The sequence below is a fragment of the Phytophthora ramorum genome (genome assembly GCF_020800215.1).
Source record: "Phytophthora ramorum isolate Pr-102 chromosome Unknown Phyram_PR-102_s0002, whole genome shotgun sequence".
NCBI classification, from domain to species: domain Eukaryota; phylum Oomycota; class Peronosporomycetes; order Peronosporales; family Peronosporaceae; genus Phytophthora; species Phytophthora ramorum.
This window is the reverse complement of record NW_027150648.1, coordinates 1,730,050-1,747,603: the sequence shown is the minus strand read 5'-3', so window position 1 is coordinate 1,747,603 and position 17,554 is coordinate 1,730,050. Positions and strand designations below refer to the sequence as shown.

Below are 17,554 nucleotides of genomic sequence, written 5' to 3'. Positions count from 1 at the left end.
ATGACGGCGGTGAGCTCACCGGGTGCACATCGACCAGAGACGTTGCTCAGGATGGTCTTCTTCCCGTCGGGGCATCGCTCCGTCTTCTTGACCTCAACCGTGTAGCTGAGCTTCTTCCAGCTGAGGGTGCATGGATTCCTGGGCAAGGACAAGGTGTCAACTGCGAGTGCCAGGTCCTTAGCGTTGGGTTTCCCCGTGTCGGTGGCCATTATCTCGTAGGACGTGGCGCTGCTGGGCGACGCTGGGTGGGTATCCGCCATGGTTGATATGGCAAATGGCGAAGTGCAGTGGGGTCTGGGCGCTCCCAGCGCAATTGAACAGTGATTCCTCCAGTCCTGAGTGCGGTTTCCTTTAGTCTTTCACGGCCGTTGGAGGAGGTCGGTCCGTTGCCACTGCGGCACCCATACGCATGAGTAAGATCCTACGTGAAGCATTGTCGATATGCCCAGGCACGTTGCACGTGGCTGAGAAACTCGTGCATAGGTACACTAGCAGTCGTACATGTATAGCTACAAACATCCCTCAGAACATGGAGGTTCTGATGCTTCCGGTCGAGCCAACGGCATCATTCTCGTTGTTTGATTAAGTTGTGGTCAGATGGCTATTTTAAGACTGTTGCCTGCAAGAGTGATGGTCAAGTGGCCTCAGTGCTTGCCCGTCTTCCAGCCCGGACAGCGATCCTCCTCCTTGACGCCTGCAGAAGGAAGACACGAGCGTTAGATGGACTGAGTGGATCCTGGCAACTCGTGGGCCGCACCGGTGAGCGCAGCGTCGATGTGCTGGCCGCAGCCCTTCCACGTGGGCTTGTGGCAGGTGGGGCACTCCACTTTCATACACATTGGCAGACGGTTCTTGGACTTGAGCTGGTGAGTTCGCAAATGAGTTCTTGGTTCCGCCGGTGCAGGTCGTGCCTTGGTTTCAGTATGTACCGCTATTTTGGGCGTGATTTAGTATCGGGCACCGCGATTTGGCTGTTTTGGGCGAACGGCTCAGCTAAGTTGAAGTGGCAATGGATAAGAACGATGCTATGCTTCAGAATAGCTCCTCTGCTTTTTGGACCGGTAGCCTCGCACACTCGTGAAAGCGCAAGCTCGCACCAAGAACCCCCACTTGACCAAGATTGATGATGTCTGGACGTTTCCTCCGGTCGTGCCGACCCCGTTCGACGGTCCGCGCACACCTGGGGTTCGCGCCGCACCAACTCTCTGGGGTGGCTCAGGCCTACACGGACAAGTCCGTATTCCTCGTGAAAGCTCACAGTCTCCCCATCGTGCCCAGTCACATGATCTGGCGCGTGTTTGCCACCGCCCCCGTTTCACCAACAGGTAAACTATCTCCTTCTCCGCCGGACAAAGTGGAGCTGCCCGACATCAAGTGGACGGCAGCACCGTTGCCTGAAATCAAAGACGTGACGGAGGAGCCTGCATCGCTCAAGCACTTTACTCAGTCTTCCAGCAAGCATGCGTTGACCCGAATCGGAGTCACGGCCTTAACCAGTACGAGCGACGGACCCGTCTGGAAGAACCCCGTGCCACACCCGGTCTACAACCTCGACGCGATCCAAGAGATGCCGCAGACCCACCACAAACCTAGGCAGACGCACGAGTACGTGGCTCTGCTAGGCGTCAAGACCCTTCGTGCCGGCTTCGACCTGCTGTCGGGGTATCGCGGGCCTGGCGGTGCCATGACAGTACACGACTGGCTCAACCGCTGCCTGTTTCTTGAGACCGTTGCCGGCGTGCCAGGTATGGTTGCGGGCATGGCGCGCCATCTTCGCTCTCTGCGATCGCTCAAGCGTGACTACGGCTGGATCCACACGCTGCTCGAGGAGGCCGAGAACGAGCGCATGCACTTGCTCATCTTCATGAATATGAAGCAACCCGGATGGCCCTTCCGAATGGCGGTGTTGGCCGTGCAGGGCGTCTTTTTCCCGGCCTTCTTCCTGGCCTACCTCATTTCACCGCGCACTTGCCACCGCTTTGTGGGCTTCTTGGAGGAAGAAGCCGTGAAGACGTACACGTGTCTACTGGACGACATGGAACACGGCCACTTGGACGAGTGGTGCACCATGACTGCACCTCTCATCGGCCGCAGCTACTACAACCTCCCAGACGATGCTAAGGTGTACGACATGATCAAGTGCATCCGCGCGGACGAAGCAAACCACCGCGACGTGAACCACACGTTCGCCGGGCTGGACCAAAAGCAAGGCGTTAATCCGTTTGTGGGACCGCACTAGAAATTCTAGAGCACAGTTGGAGCAATAACTACATGTAACGCTATCATGAATGAATACGACAAATAATGAAGAGGAGAACCTGCGAAGGACTGTCCCATTGTCTGGCAGGTGCCTTACAACCTGTAAGCACAAGGTCAGGCAGGGTGGGTACGACAGATAACTGGACGGAGAGCGCAAGCGGAGACTCTCACTTGCTCATTCGCGGATTCACCGTCTCTAGCTCAAGTCCAAGCCCCAAGTTCCCATTGCCATGTGCATGAAGACCGAGTGCCCCACCTGCCACAAGCCCACGTGGAAGGGCTGCGGACAGCACATTGAGAGCGCTCTCGGTGGTGCGTCTTTCGGTGGTCTGCTTTGATCTGTGAACTGGTGAGTTAACCTTGTATGTGCATTGTCGCCGCAGGTGTGAAGGAGGGAGACCGCTGCCCCAACTGGAAGACTGCCAAGCACTAAAGCCGGTGGTCTCTAGTTCGAAGTGCAGGGCCAACGAATCGACTGCATACCAGCAGATAGTGAGACATATTCACTCGAATGAATCTGAACGCAGCCACGATAGCTTAGCTCAAAGTATCGCCGCTCCATTGCAGCTCTAACCTTAAAAGCAAGCTACCAACCTGAGCTCATAGCCTCTTAATATGCAGATCAGTCGCTCGTTCTGGGGAACTGCTCGCTGGCTTTGGCCTAGTGCCAGTTTGTTCGAGAATAGCTCAGCCGACGTCTCCCCATTAACGAACTCGCACACACAACGCACAGCTCAAGTCTCCTCCGAGTTCTCCCCATCATGTGCATGAAAGTCGAGTGCCCTACCTGCCACAAGCCCACCTGGAGCGGCTGCGGCAACCACATCGACACTGCCCTCAACGGTGCGTTGGCCTCGGATTCGTATGTGGTGAGCGGACAGTTCTGACGCTCTGTTGTTCTGTAGGCGTCAAGGAAGAGGATCGCTGCCCGAACTGGAAGACCGGCAACCACTAGAGAGGACTAGAGACCCAGCACTAAAACGCAGCAATGCTATGAAATGCAGCAACACTTGAAGTGATGTCTAAATCGTCGGTCGTCTATGTACATAAGGTCAGGCATGTCGAGGTCAGGCGCATATTGGAGCGAAGCCGGGGGTGGCAATTCATTCGCGAACTCGCCAGCTCCAGCGCAAGTCCATCGACAAGTCCGTCGCCGCCATGTGCATGAAAGTCGAGTGTTCCACCTGCCACAAGCCCACGTGGAGAGGCTGCGGTATGCACGTCGAGAGCGCGCTCAACGGTGCGTCGATAGTGGCCACCAATTTCAATGGAGGGATATCTCACCGCTCTTGTGTCTCGTTGTCCCAGGCGTGAAGGAGGAGGACCGCTGCCCCAATTGGAAGACGGGCAAGCACTACCTGCCCGGCCAAGAGCCCGAGGGCTGGGGATGCACCGTGCAGTAAATTGGCGCTGGCAGTGGGTAGAGTAGGAAACACAAGTCGTCGTCATAACTGCGTTGATATTCTCAATGCAAACGTGAAAAGAATCATTGCAATGCCTTAACTATTTGTCTGGTGCTGTGGTGGTAGTGAAAGGTAACGAGTAGTGATAGCTACATGAGCGCAACCATGACGGAGCTGGCGGCTGCGGCGACGACGCAGAAGCTACCGGCCATCCAGCAGGCCATGCGGGCGCGCGGCATCACCATCGAGTAGACGGCCGTGTGGCCGACGCGGGCTGTAGTGTAGGCCAGTAGCAGCGTCTTGGTGATGGCCGGGCTCACGCCCACAGCAATGGCGCTCCAAAAGACCACGAAGGCGAGCGGCATAGACTCGAGGTCGTTCTGGATGATGCGCTTCCAACGCATTTCGTCCTCCACGGCGGCCTTGACAGTCTTCTCGCCCATGTCGAGCTTGAGCCCCATGTTGCACACGAGCGTCTTGTCCTCGGGCAGGCGCGTGTTAGCGGCGAAGGCCTTGCGTCCTTGGATCATGGTGCAGGCCAGGAACTTGATGTACAGCACGGCGGCGCTCAGCGCAAAGGCCTTGACGTCGGAGACGGGATCCATCATGGCGGTGGTGAAGAGAGAGGCTTGGTGGCGAGGAAGAGAATTCGGGAATGACATGGTGAACAGCTTCGGCTCGATGGTCGGTGGTTCCGCGAAGATAGCTCCTCGCTGTGATGCACTTCAAGTATGCACTTGTCCGTTTACGAGTTGAGGGGGATGCGCATCCGTGCATCAATTTTCGGAGGGGTAGTGAACATACGTCTTCAATTTGGTTGGCCAGTTCAATGCGACCCGTTTTAGCAGGGCAAAGAAAATCGCAGGTTTGATGCTGATAATCATGGCTACACCGCCTGACCGACTTGACCTGCCTGACCTGCGACGTTGAACAAAGATCGCAAGTCTGCATTGTTCTCCCACCTGATCGAACTCGAGGTCAGACGCCACTCCAATCGTAAGGCAACTGTTCTCCTCCATGCAGCAACGAAGTTCGAAACGCTACGTTGGATTGATCGCAATACGCCACGACGGACTTTACCTACACTTTCTACCTGAGTCTTAGGCCAGCACGACCATGGCGATATTCGCGGCGGCCGTGAGGATGCAGGCGGTGCCGGACAGCCAGCAGGCCATGCGAGAGCGCGCGGCGCCCAAGCCGTAGGCGATGGTGTGGCCGAACCGAGCGGTCGTGTACACGACCAGGAGCGTCTTAGTTAGATCCGGACTCACGCCGTTCTGGATGGCGCCCCAGAAGATGAGGAAGGCCAGCGGGATGGACTCGAGGTCGTTCTGCACGATGCGGCGCCAGCGCTGCTCGTTGTCGAGCGCCACCTTGAGCGCCTTCTCGTCCATGTTGGACGACATGCCCATGGCGCACACGAGCTGCTTGTCCTCTGGCATGCGCGTGTTGGCCACAAACGACTTGCGCGCCTGGTTCATGGACGTCGCCAGGAACTTGACGTAGAGCGCGGAGGCGGCCAGGCCGAAAGCGTTGACGTCGGAGATGGCTCCCAGCATGGCGATCGGAGACTTGACACGTGGAGCGGAGATTGAGGAATGGGATGGATCGCCGCCGCTTGTCGTGAAAGCCCCGCCAAGGTGCAGAGCTGGGGCCTCGATGCCTGCCTGATCGAGGTCAGGCACTCGACTGTAGCTTCAAGTTTCTGCCCGCGAGGTCGACTGCACCGGGTAAAGCCCAAGGTATGGGCTCGACATGCAGGCGGCGCGCACTCTGTGGTGGCTCTGGTTCTAAGCGAGTTTGGCTTGCGCTGCACTTCCATTCGACGGCAACGTCTCGGTGGCGTGATGTTCACTTTTTGACGTTGTCAATCGCGACGCTCGGACGAATGTACGTGTCGCGTTGCCTCATGTTGGTACCACGTCTGCTGCGTGCAATGGACCACGGACGACATTGATTTAGGGAATAAGGTTGCAGCTTTAGCTGACTTCTACTACGATGCATACTCTTAGAGTACTGCAGATAAGAAACTAGCCACGGCGCCTATGACGACGCAGACCATGCCGGCCATCCAGAAGATCATGCGAGCACGAGGCAAGCTCTGGGAGTAGACGATCGTGTGTCCGAGCCGGGCGATGGTGTACACCAGCAGCAGCACTTTGGTGAGGCTGGCGCTCACGTCCACGCAGATCGCGCTCCAGAAGACGACGTAGGCCATCGGCATGGACTCGAGGTCGTTCTGGATGATCCGCTTCCAGCGCATCTCTTCCTCGATGGCGGTGCGGACGTGGTCGTCCGTCAGATCGGCAAAGCCTTGCTTCGGGGCGTTCTTGGCCTGCGGTAGCAGGCTGTCCTCCGCCATGCGCGTGCCGGCGGCGAAGGCCTTGCGTCCCTGGATCATGGTGCAGACCAGGAACTTGATGTACAGCACGGCGGCGCTCAGCGCGAACATCTTGACGTCGGTGATCGACATGGTGGCGACGAGTCTGCAGCAGATGGAGCTTGGTGGTCGAGGACGCGAAATCGATAATGCCAACAGCTCTGAGAGACCGGTGTGAAATCCTGAAGCGAGGCGTAGCGAAAGCGACGTCAATGAAACGCGTGACGTTGCCTGGATGCGACGATCAGACTGGACTGCCTGCGGCATCTCAACGCCCCAGACTGTTTTCGAGAAGAGGTTGCAGTCACGGCGCTGTCAAGCGGAGCCCATAGTGCCCGTTTATCTTCGGCACTTAGTCACCTATGCAAGGGAGCTGTCACCTCGCTGGGGTGCAAGCCATCCGTTCGTGTCGTTCGCCACTGCCGACACGTTGAAGCGTTGATGGACAAGCAAGCTCCCGAGCCGACGACGGTGTGAGCTCCTGTAGGGTACAGTTCCGCACAGAGAGAATGGCATCCACACTACCGATCTTCCGCCACAGCCGCATCAACAAGCACTGCTCGATCGTCCCCAACAGATGCCCAAGTCATCCTCTTCAGCGCCATTTGCTTTTCCGCTGTGCATTGCTTGCAATCACTGGTGTCGAAGTTAACCAAGGTATCCAGTCGCCATCACCTTTGACTCGGAGCCGTTCCAGCTCAGCAGTGAAGGCAAAGTCCTCGCAATACATGCACAGCACATTGGTGATGACCGGTTACATACAATGTATCGAGACGGATGTAGGTCCAATTGGTCGAGTGCTAGACGATGCAGCTTCTACCAGTGTGAGTAGCGCGCGTCGAGCACACGTCTGTAGACAACGCCCACTTAAATGATCTCCCCTGCACCACCCCTGTCCAACTCCGCTGCCGAACGCCTCTACGACGGCATGAAGTCCTAGCTGAGACCTTCCTGCGTAACCATCGGCTGTGTACCACACATAATCAACCGCGTATCCGCATGGCGGATGTCGGAGGCGCCTCGCGGCGGTCGTCTCGCCGTGGCTCGCAGCGCGCCCAGACGTCTCAACACAGCGCGACTAGGAAGTCCAAGTCCAAGACTACAACGTCCCGCAATCGGCGTCAATCAACGCCCCGTACGCGCAATGTTATCAAGGCTCAAAGTTGTGTATCATCTCTACCGACCGACCTGTGGACTCTGCTGCTGCCGTTTCTGACGTGGCGAGGCACCGACACAATGCTCTGCGTGTGCTCCGAGTGGAGAAACGTGGTGAACGAGGCCAAGAAGCTGCATCCGGAATGGCACTCGACGGTTCTGGGGCCGTCGGCCAATGGTTCCGAGAGTCTGGAGCTGCTCCGAGCCAACCACTTGAAATGGGCGGACACCCGCTTCGCACCGGACTTGGCGCTGCTCTCGGCAGCGAGTGGCGACTCCACGCCGTGGCAAAGTGGCGGGTATTGGGAAGAGGCTATTGCAGCTATCGAGGAGGAGAAGTTGTTGCCTTCAAAGTGCCGAATCGTCGGCGTCTTCACCATGAACGCGGTGTTAGGAGAGAGTGAAGAGGTCGAAGAGAGGGACACGAGTTCTAGTGCCGTGACGCTGTCCATCTCTCTCGCTCATTTACCGGGGACGAAAGTGGAGATGGCGGAGTTTGACAGGAAGGATCTGCGACGATATCATCGAGGAGCGGAGCTGGAGAACCCTTTCGAGGAGGTGGAGGTCGGAGACACACCGTCGTTCTGGTTGTTTGGAGTGAACGATCAGAGCGCGAGTCAACTGGTGCCGGCGATTCAGGAGTGGCATCCTGGAGCTGCGGTTGTTGGCGCGGTGTCTCCTCTCGTTGACAGATGCGTTCCTCTTGCAACGTATCGCGGCGGAGATGCCGCTCCGGTTGGACGTCAGGAACGACAGCGACGAAAGAACAAGCAGCATCTCTCACAGCCACCATCTCGACGTCGACCTCGTCCTCGAGGCCAGGTAGCGTTCCCATCGACGATGCTGCTTCGCCTTCACGGCAAAATCGGCCTCAGAACGTTTTCCTCAAGCGGCTACCACCCAGTCACACCTGTCATTCGCTGCGAGCGTGCGAGCGTTGCTGTCGAGATCACCCAGGTGGTGACGTACGACCTCGTCTCGATGCCGAACCACGAGGCTTCTGCTGAAGCACCGCAGTACCGCATCATGGATCTCTTGGAACCGGTCGAAAGGCTGGCAATCGAGCAAGAAGGCAGAGGACTCAACATCTTCTCTTGTCGAGAAAGCGCGCCGCTGGAGCACCTTGTCGAGCGCTGCGGTACCAGCCAACTCAAGCTGCCAGCTCCAACCTCGGCACTAATCGACCGATTGGAGTTCGTGTTCTGGCTGCAGGGTGGCTTGATGTCGTTGCCAGGACTGTGCTGGCAACAGGGCGCGTACGGAGTTCTCGCTTCGCATCAGCCGACGCGGGCACCTCACGCACTGACGGAGGCCCTTCAAAGCACCCAAGCGGACATTGTTGCGTCAAACGAGCGTGCGTTTGGAGCATTCCTGGTAGCTGGAGCATTGAATGAGGTCGAAGATGCAGTCCACGCTACAGACGTGAGTAAGCTGTGCGCCGATATGTTCCAGGGGTTACACTTTGGCGGCTGCATCGTGAGCAGCAGTGTCGGTCCTGTCGCGTTCCCTGGGGGGCTGCAGCTACCTGCAGTGACGAGTATCGTACAGGTCCAAACACACACGACATGCGGGGCGATTCTCTACACGAAGATGTAAGCGGTAAAACGAGAGACGTGTACACAGATCAATGATTAGCATAACGAATGGAACGCTACCTGCTGCAGTCCACTCCTCGGCCACCTTGCACTGCGGCATCCAATACATAACGACCGAACGGGAACATCCCTCTGTCACTTACGCGCGTTCACTGCGTCCGAACAGCTGATGCATCAGCTCCTCGTCTTTGGCCTTCTCAGCGTCGCGCTGCTGGTGGAGGCGCTGGAAGATCTCCACCAAGGTCTGCCCCTGCCTCTCCGCAACTCGCTCCAAGAACGAACCAGTGCCGCGGTCAACCGGGAAGCTGTCTTGAATCTTCCGCAGCAGAAAGTCATGGTGTTCCTTGCGAGCATCCGAGCTGTCCTTCCGAAAGCGCTTCACGGCCTTCTCCAGCTTCCTGTTTTGCTCCTGAATAATCTCCGTGAGGTACAAAGTCGAGGAGCCGTTGTCGGTATCTCGCGCGCGCTTCCGAGAGATAGCTCGGATACGAGCCGCATTCGAACCGCGGCGAACAATGCCGAGCTTTGGTGAGGCTGCCACCACGTCTTCATCAGGCTGTGCAACCGACGGGGGTCTTGCTACTATTGACGAGGTGGCCGGAGCGCCCGAGTCACTGACAGAGGCCTCGTCTCCTGACAAAGACTCTGGCGACGACGCATCTGCCTCCGATGACGCTGATCCAGCCTCCAGAACCACCGGGTCTTCGCGTGCTACAGGATTCTTCGGCCCTGGGTGTGTCCTCTTCTTGAAGACGCAGCGCTCGACAACAGCCTCGATATCGACGTAGCGCGACGATGCGGCGTCGTTCGGGGGCTTGTACGTCTTCTTCTTCGTTTCGCCCAGCTTCAGGCGGAGCTCAGCGTCGATGCCATCAATAATGTCGAAGAGTTCTTCACTAATATTGGTCAGACCATTGAAGCTGCGGTAAGACTTGCTCATTCTCGCAATGATGGGATCTCGGTCGGCGGGATCAAGCTCGAACCAGGTTACACAGTTGGTCTCGGCTGCCTTCAGGTTGTAGAAGTAGACGAACTCGTACGAATCCAAGACAAACCGCGCTAGACCCACCGCGGCAGCCGTCGAATTAGTGCCACCCAGCTCTTCGTATCGTCGGTAAAACCTGTCTTTTTCCTCCTCGAACACATACCGCCGGGTCCGCCGCCCTTCCAGTAGTTCGCCGCAAGCTTCGCCGAGCACTAGAAGCTCCTCATTGCTCCAGTTTGCAGCGACGTACTTTTCAGGTTTCTGCCCAGCGTGACTCTTATCCCTCGTGTGAGCTGCCGAGTGCTGCGGCGGTTTACCAGGTTTGCGCTTCCCGGCTTTCAGGTACGCCTCGCTCGATTTCCTGTGGAGAATCCGAGCCAACGCATCAAAAATCTCCATGCTCAGATCCATGATCGTTTTGTTGTTCCAGGTACGAATCTCCGCCAGCCTCTGATCCGGTGTCATGTCGAACCACGCTGCGCTGTCTCCTCGATCAGCGATAAAGGTTGAGATGCCCGTGAATGAAGACTTCAGCGCAATCATTTTGTTGCGCACACTATGAATGCTCCGATTCCGGTTGGACGAGCCCTCCTGTAGCTTCGTAAAGACCTCAAACGTCTCATTCAGCGCGGAGGTCAGCTTGCTCGTTTTCGCCAGTCCTGATGCATCTTCCCACGCTTGAATCAGGTTCCACAGCTCCTCGGCAGGCCAGTTGTTCCCCTTCTTCCCCACCGTGAGAACAGGATCCTTGTCACCACGTTTCACGATAGCCGTCGGTACCGAGGTGACTGAAGACTCGGAATCTGACGACCAAAAGGCTTCTGTTTTCTTCCGAGTGGATCGAGGACGCAGCGAGATGCCGTCCGAAGTGGTCTTGACAGCAGGAGAAGGCAACGGCGTAGCCACAACTCCATCAAAGGAGGTTTCAGTGACTAATGCAAACATGTCAGCGTCAAGATCGACAAACTTCAACGGGACGTTCGTGCACTGCTGGTACGCTCGCTTCTGCATGGGAGACATGTCGAACCAAGACGGACTTTCCGCCTCCGAACGGTTGTCGTTGCACCCCTTGATGTACGCATACGAAGCAAGAATATACCGCCACTGCTGTGCCATCGATCTCAAATCTCGCCGGATGGGGGTGTCGGTATCGCCTGCGTTTTGACGACGGGCTACAAAACGGTCGTAAATCTGAGACTCGCGCTCCGTTGCTGACTGATCCTTATCGGTAGGCCCGTTCATCACATCCGCGCACGCCTTAATCAAGTCCGACGATTCCTCAGTGCTCCACTTTGCTGTTTTCGAAACGTGATCAGATGCTGCCTTGGGCTCCTTAGGCTCCTTAGCCACCGTGATCTTCTTCTTGGGTTGATGGGGCACAGGAGGTGGACGAAGACTTCGAACTTCCGCGAGATTCTCATCCATGGCAAAAATACGCCGTAACCCATCAAACATATCCTTGGAGAGGTCCACCGAGTTGCGGTTTTTCCAGGAACGCAGAACACTCATCCTGATCTCTTCGGGAATCTCGTGATATGAAGGCTCCCCCTTGGCTTTCTGTGACTCGTTGAACGAATCAATGTGAGCGTAAGAAAACTTCAGTGAACTCCGGCGGGCAGCGAGAGCTGTGCTATTTCGCACCGAAGATCCGCCTTGCATCTCGACAAACTCACGGTACATTTCCCTATTAAGCGACAATCGCTCAGCAGGGTCGCTGTTGCACACGAGAATCGCCGCTTTCTCCCATGCTTTCACCAAAATCTCGAGCTCCGCGTTACCCCAAAAGTGGCCATTCGCGCCGTCTGGCTGCACTTTGCGCTTTCGCTTCCCCCATCTTCCAGGTCCCTTTGAGTAAGTGACCGTCGGTGTGCTAGAATTTGGGGGTTCTTTCTGAAGGTCGCTTTGGTCACTCTTCAGCTCGACAAGCTTACTCGTCTTGACGTCTTGGGTTGGGTTGCGTGGAGACGTTGGAAGTAGGGTCTTTTGTGGGCTGCGATCGTGGCTGAGAACAAGAGGAGCCACATCATGCCTTCCATTCGGAGGAGAGAGCGCCTTCGCTTTGCTATCATCCTGTGTAACCGCAGGATTTGATGCTGCGAACTCTTGGGGAGGAATAGGCGGCGGCGTCGGTTTTGCTTCGTCAGCAACTGCCTTCGCATAGGGGTACATTTCCTCAACACTTGGCTTGCTAGCAGCCAGTGCACTGCTGTCATTGGCGACTGGAAAGCTCGAAGCCTTTCTCGGACGAACATTTTCAAATTGAAGGGATGCTGCGGTCTCCTCTGCAGCGTAGCTGCCAGTGACAGCAGGTTCGGAAGACTTGTCTTCCTCGTCGACGCCAGTTCGGCTCTGGACAACCATCATCGGAATCGCCGCCTTTTCCTCGTCGCTATCCTCGACAACGCTAGGCGGTTGCGACGAGAAGACGCTCTCTACGTCGTCCTCTTTGCTCTCTTGCACCAGCTTCCCCACTCTCTGCTTCTTGGAGGATTTCCCTGGCTTGCGCCCGGCTTGCGCGTTGGAATTTTTCGTGGCCCCCGCCTTGGCGCGCCGCGTGTCTTCGAGCGCCACCGCCCGGGTGTCCATCAAAATGACTTTGTCCAGCTCTGCATACAGCTCGGCCGACAGATCCAACAGGTTGGCGTTCTTCCACGAGCGTATGACATTCAGTCTCGTCGACACGGGCAAGTCCGTGAACTTGGGGGCTCCGTTCATCTCCTGGACCTTATTGAACACAGAAATCCGCGAGTACGACAGCTTCAGCACCCTGCGTCTCGTGGCCAACCCGGACAGGTTGCGTACAATTTTCCCGCCCTGCAGCTTTTCAAACTCCCGGTACATTTCATGCACAATGGACATGGGTTCGTTGCTCGTGGACGCGCACACCATCTCGGCCGCCATGCCCCAAGCTTGCACCAACTGCCTCATCTCTTCGTGTGACCACGGGCCGGTCGGGGCCCGCGGCTGCTTCTTCTTGGCCTTAGCTTTAGCAGTAGAGCTCACAGTCTGACCTGTCGTAGCAACAGTTGAGGCCCTCGTCTCCCTCGGCCCCGTGGCCTCCTGCAGCTCCTTCTGTCGGCGTCTCATTGGCTCCTCGTCGCCTCCTTTGCTCACGATTCGGCCCAGCGCCTGGAACATCACGGGCGTGATCTCCACGACGCTCGCGTTGGCTTTCTTCCAGTCTTTCATGACCTCCTGCCGCTTGGCCTGAGGCAGCTCAAAGTATGAACTGTTTCTATTTACCTTCTGCGCCGCGTCGAAGTCCCGTAAGTAAAGGTACGAGAACTTGAGCGCGCTGCGTTTGCTCGTGAGCGCCGCCTTGTTGCGTCGCGTGGAGCCCCCGCGCAGCGCCACAAAGTGCTTGTACACGACGTCGTACAGGTTCTGCGAGGCGCTGCGGGAGGCCGCCAGCTCCCACGCCGTCACCAGGTCCCCGCACTCGTCCAGCGTCCAGGGCTCGCTGCTCATGGCGGGTCGCTTGGATGTCCAGGGAGCTGAGTGTTTCCAAACCCGGGTCAGGATCTGTAAACCCGGGTCGGAATGTCAAACCCGGGTCTGCACAACCCCGCGCTCGATCTTACACCGAAGCCCCAGCCAAAAGGGGAGAGTCTCAGTGGGTTTGACGTGGCAGCTTCCCGTCCGCCATGTCGTCGTCCATCTCGCAGTTCTACATCCTGTCGACGCGGGGCGACACCATCATCTTCAGCGACTTCCGGGGGGACGTGGAGAGCAACTCGGCCGAGATTTTCTTCCGCAAGGTCAAGTTCTGGGAGAAAGGAGACGCGCCCCCGACGTTCAACGTGGACGGCGTCAACTACCTGTTCGTGAAGAAGAACGCGCTGTACTTTGTGGCCACGACGCGCTGCAACGTGAGTCCCAGCTACATCCTCGAGCTGCTCACGAGGCTGTGCCGCGTGTTTAAAGACTACTGCGGCGTGCTGAGCGAGGAGACGCTGCGCAAGAACTTCATCCTGTGCTACGAGCTGCTGGACGAGACGCTGGACTATGGCTTCGCCCAGGACACGAGCACCGAGGGGCTCAAGGTGCACGTGCACAACGAGGCTATCCTCGTGGGGGACGCCGCGCTGTCCAAGCCCAAGACGAGCTCCAAGTTCATGACCCGCAGCTCCAACATCAAGGCGGCCAGCGCCGTCAAGAAGCCCGTGGCCACGGCCGGCCAGAGCTCGAAGAAGCAGGACGAAAACGAGCTCTTCTGCGACATTCTCGAGCGCCTCAACGTGGTCTTCTCATCGGGCGGCCAGATGCTCAACGCGTCCATCGAGGGCCGCATCCAGCTCAAGAGCTACTTGTCGGGCAACCCGGAGCTGCGCCTCGCGCTCAACGAGGACCTGGTGATCGGCAACACGGGCGCCAGACAGTACGGACAGGTGGTGCTGGACGACTGCAACTTCCACGACTGCGTGCAGCTCGACGAGTTCGAGCGCGACCGCGTGCTCATCTTCCAGCCGCCCGACGGCGAGTTCACGGTCATCAACTACCGCATCACGGGCGACTTCCGCGCGCCCTTCCGCATCTTCCCCTTCGTGGAGGAGCTGTCCCCCACCAAGGTCGAGATGGTGCTCAAGATCCGCGCCGACATGCCCGAGAACAACTACGGCGCCAACGTCATCATCCGCTTCCCCGTGCCGCAGTCGACAGTGGCCGTGTCGTGCGATATCGGCAAGAGCTCTGCAGGGCAGCTGGCAGAGTACCGAGAGAACGAGAACCAGGTGCGCTGGGCAATCAAGCGCTTCACGGGCGGCACGGAACTCACGCTGCGCGCCAAGATCACGCTGGGCCAGCCCAGCCCGCACGTGCGGCGTGAGATCGGCCCCGTGAGCATGAACTTTGAGATCCCCATGTACAATACCTCGAGTCTGCAGGTGCGCTACCTGCGCATCCCGGAGCACGCGCGCCACCCGAACTACACGTACAAGCGATGGGTCCGCTACGTGACGCAGTCCAGTTCTTACGTGTGCAGGATTTAGGCCGTAGCAGGACAGCGAGGGGCCCCGACGGACGGACGAGCACACGAATGGCGCGTTAGGACCGGGATCTTAGACACCTTTTGCGCATGGAGCGTGGTCCATGCGCTATCCGCCCCCTTGTCGTCGAAAAGCACCCACGGAACTCAGAAAGCTCGTGACATCCCCATAAAGCGCCTCGAGAAAGGAATTGCCTGTTTGTGTTTGCTTGCGCGTCCAGCTAGTTCACCCTGCGTCTACGAACCACAACACCATCTATTCACTGCTCGAAAAAGCCTGTCCTGCCTGCTATCTTGTTTGCCTGGAGCATTTACAACACGGTGTCTGCCTCTGACCAGCTACCTGTAGCTAGCCTTCAACGGACTCCAGTCTACTGCTCCTCGGGCTGCTTCTCGGCCTTCGTGGGCTCTTGATCCGTGGCCTGCCCACTGAGCTCGAGCGCCGTCTTGGTGAGGTCGCGCAGCACGTCGCAGATGCGCTTGTGGTTGTGCACGCGCGAGCTGTAGCGGTCCTCGGTGATCTTGAGCATCTTCTTGTTGGCGTTGTAGCGCGGGCCGGCCAGCTGGGCCACCACGTCCTTGGCCTGTTTGTTCAGGCCCTTGAAGCAGGACATGGGCACCTCCATGATCACCTTGGTGTCGTACGTGTTCGTGTCGTTGATGAAGAGCCGCTCGTCGAAGTCCTCGAGCGGGCAGTTGAGCGTCATCTTGATGGGCGTCCCGTCGAACAGCGGGTGGATCTGCTGCTGCCACGACAGGTCCAGGTACGGCGTAAAGTCCGCGAAGATCTGCAGCTTCTCCACCTCGTGCTTCATCTCATTGTCGAAGTCCGTCGGGTAGTCCTCGTCCCAGTACGACGGGTACGCGAACTCCTCGAGGGGCGCCGTCTTTTCCTCGTCCTTGCCCGAGAACTGGAACGTCTTCTTCTTGCGGAACTTGGGGGCCGACTTGGCCGGGACATTGGCCGATCCGGCCGTGGGATTGGCCGAAGTGGCCAGGAACCGCAGCGTCTGGGCCGACGGCCGCAGCGCACGCGTCACTTGCTTGGCCAACATGAGGCTTCTTGCTGTGAGGCGAGGAGCTCCACACGCTACATGGGTACCATGGATTTGGTACGAATCCTTTGAAACCGAATATGCTGGTATATAGGACCTACGATAATGAATAGAAAGTGTGTGGCCATTATCGATTTTTTGTATGAGGTTTTGTTGCACGAAGATGGCGCCGACGGTCCTGGTACTGTGGACTGCGCGGCGCTGATCGACGTCCTGTGCGATACGGAAGGCGGAGCATGCGGCGGACGAGGGCGGGGGATCGACGGGGGTCCATTTCAAGGGCGAATTTACCAATTCCATACTAGCGTTCTCCCTTTTACGGGGTGTAACACCGGGATCGCGGGATCCATGATCAATTTACCCACAAGGTGAAGAAGGTATTCGGCCTCCTCTCCCTTTACGTCGCAATTTACATTGTGACGACTCTTTTCATCGCCGTTCCGCTGCTGGTGGACACTAATCCTGCGACGGCGAGAGTCACGTCCGCAGGAACGAACCCCATCGACATATTTACCATACTTTTAAGACGTTAGGACCATAAGTTTAGGATCTTAGGACGGGGGTGTGTTATCTGTTATATCTGTTAGGTGGAGCAGCAGGGGTCCACGCTGCCGCTGACGTGGTCGGCGTCGGTGTCTTTGAATAGGGCGAAGCCGAACCCCAGTCCGACGATGACGGCGACGAACATGAGCGTCTCGTACGTCATGACAGCCAGCATGACCCAATAGCCGAGACACAAGTGCACCACGTACAGCATCGCCAGCACGAGTTTGTACTGCAGTGGCAGTCGACGAATGATTGGGACTTTGGACGATTTCGGCAAGACTCGGCCGGGCTTGGGAACGGACGACTCGAGATTCGCGATGGGGACTTGTGGCGTACCGAGGGCGATGTAGCCGGCCTGAGAGGTCACGACCCCGTGCTGCTGTACAAGTTGTTTCTGTATGTGGCCACGCAGCTCGCCGAAGCCTTCGAGCGACATGGCCAAGAGCACGACACCCAGGAAGGCAAAGGCGTACTTGACTGCGGACGACAGCACCCACGGCTGGAAAAACAGGAGCAGGCAAGTGGAGTCGCCACCGATAGCGAGCTGGAATCCGTTGAACATGACCGACCCGGTGGGGTTGGACGCGGCACCGGCGTAGCAGAAGTCTCCTGACGATGTCTGTGCTGCCACGTACGCTGTGGGGTTGTCGAAGACGAGCTGAGCGTGTTCTTCCGAGCATGTGTAGATTTTCTGAGCGCCTTTGGAGAGCCAGGGCACGGCGTGTGTGAGCTGGTTATAGCCTTTGCCGCACACCGGGCACGAAAGATCCGTAGCGCCCTTGTAGATCTCGTCTGTGGTGATGTCGGCCGCCTCTGGCTGACCTAGATTGGCACCCTGCCAACGAGTCGACGCAGATACGTGAGATTACAAGTTAAATCCCCCCATTGTGCCGATGTAGGCCACAAACCGGTTTGTTCTGCAGCGAGTCGAGGTGTCCTGCCATTCCGCAGGCGTAGACGTGCTGGTCTCCCAGGACAGGAGCGCTGACATCGGCCTTCGCGTCCATGTTGCATATCGGGCATGTGGTTTTGCGTAGATTTTGCTCCGATTCCACGCTCACTACCAGAAGCAACAACAGAGCCCCCACTGAGAGCAACTCGCGAGCTCTCGCCATCGTGGACAGCAGAGAATGGTAAGGGGTTTCAGCTTTAGCAATCGTCATCACATGTAGCAACTTGGCGCGTGGCAGTT

The 17,554-nt window shown here is 57.6% G+C and overlaps 10 protein-coding genes across 10 annotated transcripts; 3 read left to right on the top strand and 7 right to left on the bottom strand.

The window, feature by feature from the left end:
- Positions 1 to 1,123: 1,123 nt before the first annotated feature.
- On the top strand, positions 1,124 to 2,239 carry KRP23_1963 (Alternative oxidase, mitochondrial; the record flags this gene model as incomplete). Its single annotated transcript, XM_067886635.1, has 1 exon — positions 1,124 to 2,239. One exon carries the CDS (start codon positions 1,124 to 1,126, stop codon positions 2,237 to 2,239), a length of 1,116 nt encoding a protein of 371 aa, XP_067749299.1.
- Positions 2,240 to 3,811: 1,572 nt separating this feature from the next.
- KRP23_1962 (uncharacterized protein) lies at positions 3,812 to 4,270 on the bottom strand (the record flags this gene model as incomplete). Its single annotated transcript, XM_067886634.1, has 1 exon — positions 3,812 to 4,270. The coding sequence occupies one exon, from the start codon at positions 4,268 to 4,270 to the stop codon at positions 3,812 to 3,814; it is 459 nt and encodes a 152-aa protein (XP_067749298.1).
- A 492-nt stretch (positions 4,271 to 4,762) lies between these two features.
- KRP23_1961 (uncharacterized protein) lies at positions 4,763 to 5,221 on the bottom strand (the record flags this gene model as incomplete). Its single annotated transcript, XM_067886633.1, has 1 exon — positions 4,763 to 5,221. The coding sequence occupies one exon, from the start codon at positions 5,219 to 5,221 to the stop codon at positions 4,763 to 4,765; it is 459 nt and encodes a 152-aa protein (XP_067749297.1).
- Positions 5,222 to 5,670: 449 nt separating this feature from the next.
- On the bottom strand, positions 5,671 to 6,135 carry KRP23_1960 (uncharacterized protein; the record flags this gene model as incomplete). The annotated part of the gene is made up of 1 exon (XM_067886632.1): positions 5,671 to 6,135. One exon carries the CDS (start codon positions 6,133 to 6,135, stop codon positions 5,671 to 5,673), a length of 465 nt encoding a protein of 154 aa, XP_067749296.1.
- A 906-nt stretch (positions 6,136 to 7,041) lies between these two features.
- Positions 7,042 to 8,793, top strand: KRP23_1958 (uncharacterized protein; the record flags this gene model as incomplete). The annotated part of the gene is made up of 1 exon (XM_067886631.1): positions 7,042 to 8,793. The coding sequence occupies one exon, from the start codon at positions 7,042 to 7,044 to the stop codon at positions 8,791 to 8,793; it is 1,752 nt and encodes a 583-aa protein (XP_067749294.1).
- KRP23_1959 (uncharacterized protein) lies at positions 7,628 to 8,032 on the bottom strand (the record flags this gene model as incomplete). Its single annotated transcript, XM_067896051.1, has 1 exon — positions 7,628 to 8,032. The coding sequence occupies one exon, from the start codon at positions 8,030 to 8,032 to the stop codon at positions 7,628 to 7,630; it is 405 nt and encodes a 134-aa protein (XP_067749295.1).
- A 138-nt stretch (positions 8,794 to 8,931) lies between the features above and the next one.
- On the bottom strand, positions 8,932 to 13,245 carry KRP23_1957 (uncharacterized protein; the record flags this gene model as incomplete). The annotated part of the gene is made up of 1 exon (XM_067886628.1): positions 8,932 to 13,245. The coding sequence occupies one exon, from the start codon at positions 13,243 to 13,245 to the stop codon at positions 8,932 to 8,934; it is 4,314 nt and encodes a 1,437-aa protein (XP_067749293.1).
- Positions 13,246 to 13,421: 176 nt separating this feature from the next.
- On the top strand, positions 13,422 to 14,765 carry KRP23_1956 (AP-4 complex subunit mu; the record flags this gene model as incomplete). Its single annotated transcript, XM_067886627.1, has 1 exon — positions 13,422 to 14,765. The coding sequence occupies one exon, from the start codon at positions 13,422 to 13,424 to the stop codon at positions 14,763 to 14,765; it is 1,344 nt and encodes a 447-aa protein (XP_067749292.1).
- Positions 14,766 to 15,132: 367 nt separating this feature from the next.
- KRP23_1955 (uncharacterized protein) lies at positions 15,133 to 15,816 on the bottom strand (the record flags this gene model as incomplete). The annotated part of the gene is made up of 1 exon (XM_067886626.1): positions 15,133 to 15,816. The coding sequence occupies one exon, from the start codon at positions 15,814 to 15,816 to the stop codon at positions 15,133 to 15,135; it is 684 nt and encodes a 227-aa protein (XP_067749291.1).
- Positions 15,817 to 16,399: 583 nt separating this feature from the next.
- On the bottom strand, positions 16,400 to 17,477 carry KRP23_1954 (uncharacterized protein; the record flags this gene model as incomplete). Its single annotated transcript, XM_067886625.1, has 2 exons — positions 16,400 to 17,197; positions 17,271 to 17,477. The coding sequence occupies 2 exons, from the start codon at positions 17,475 to 17,477 to the stop codon at positions 16,400 to 16,402; spliced, it is 1,005 nt and encodes a 334-aa protein (XP_067749290.1).
- Positions 17,478 to 17,554: the final 77 nt, after the last annotated feature.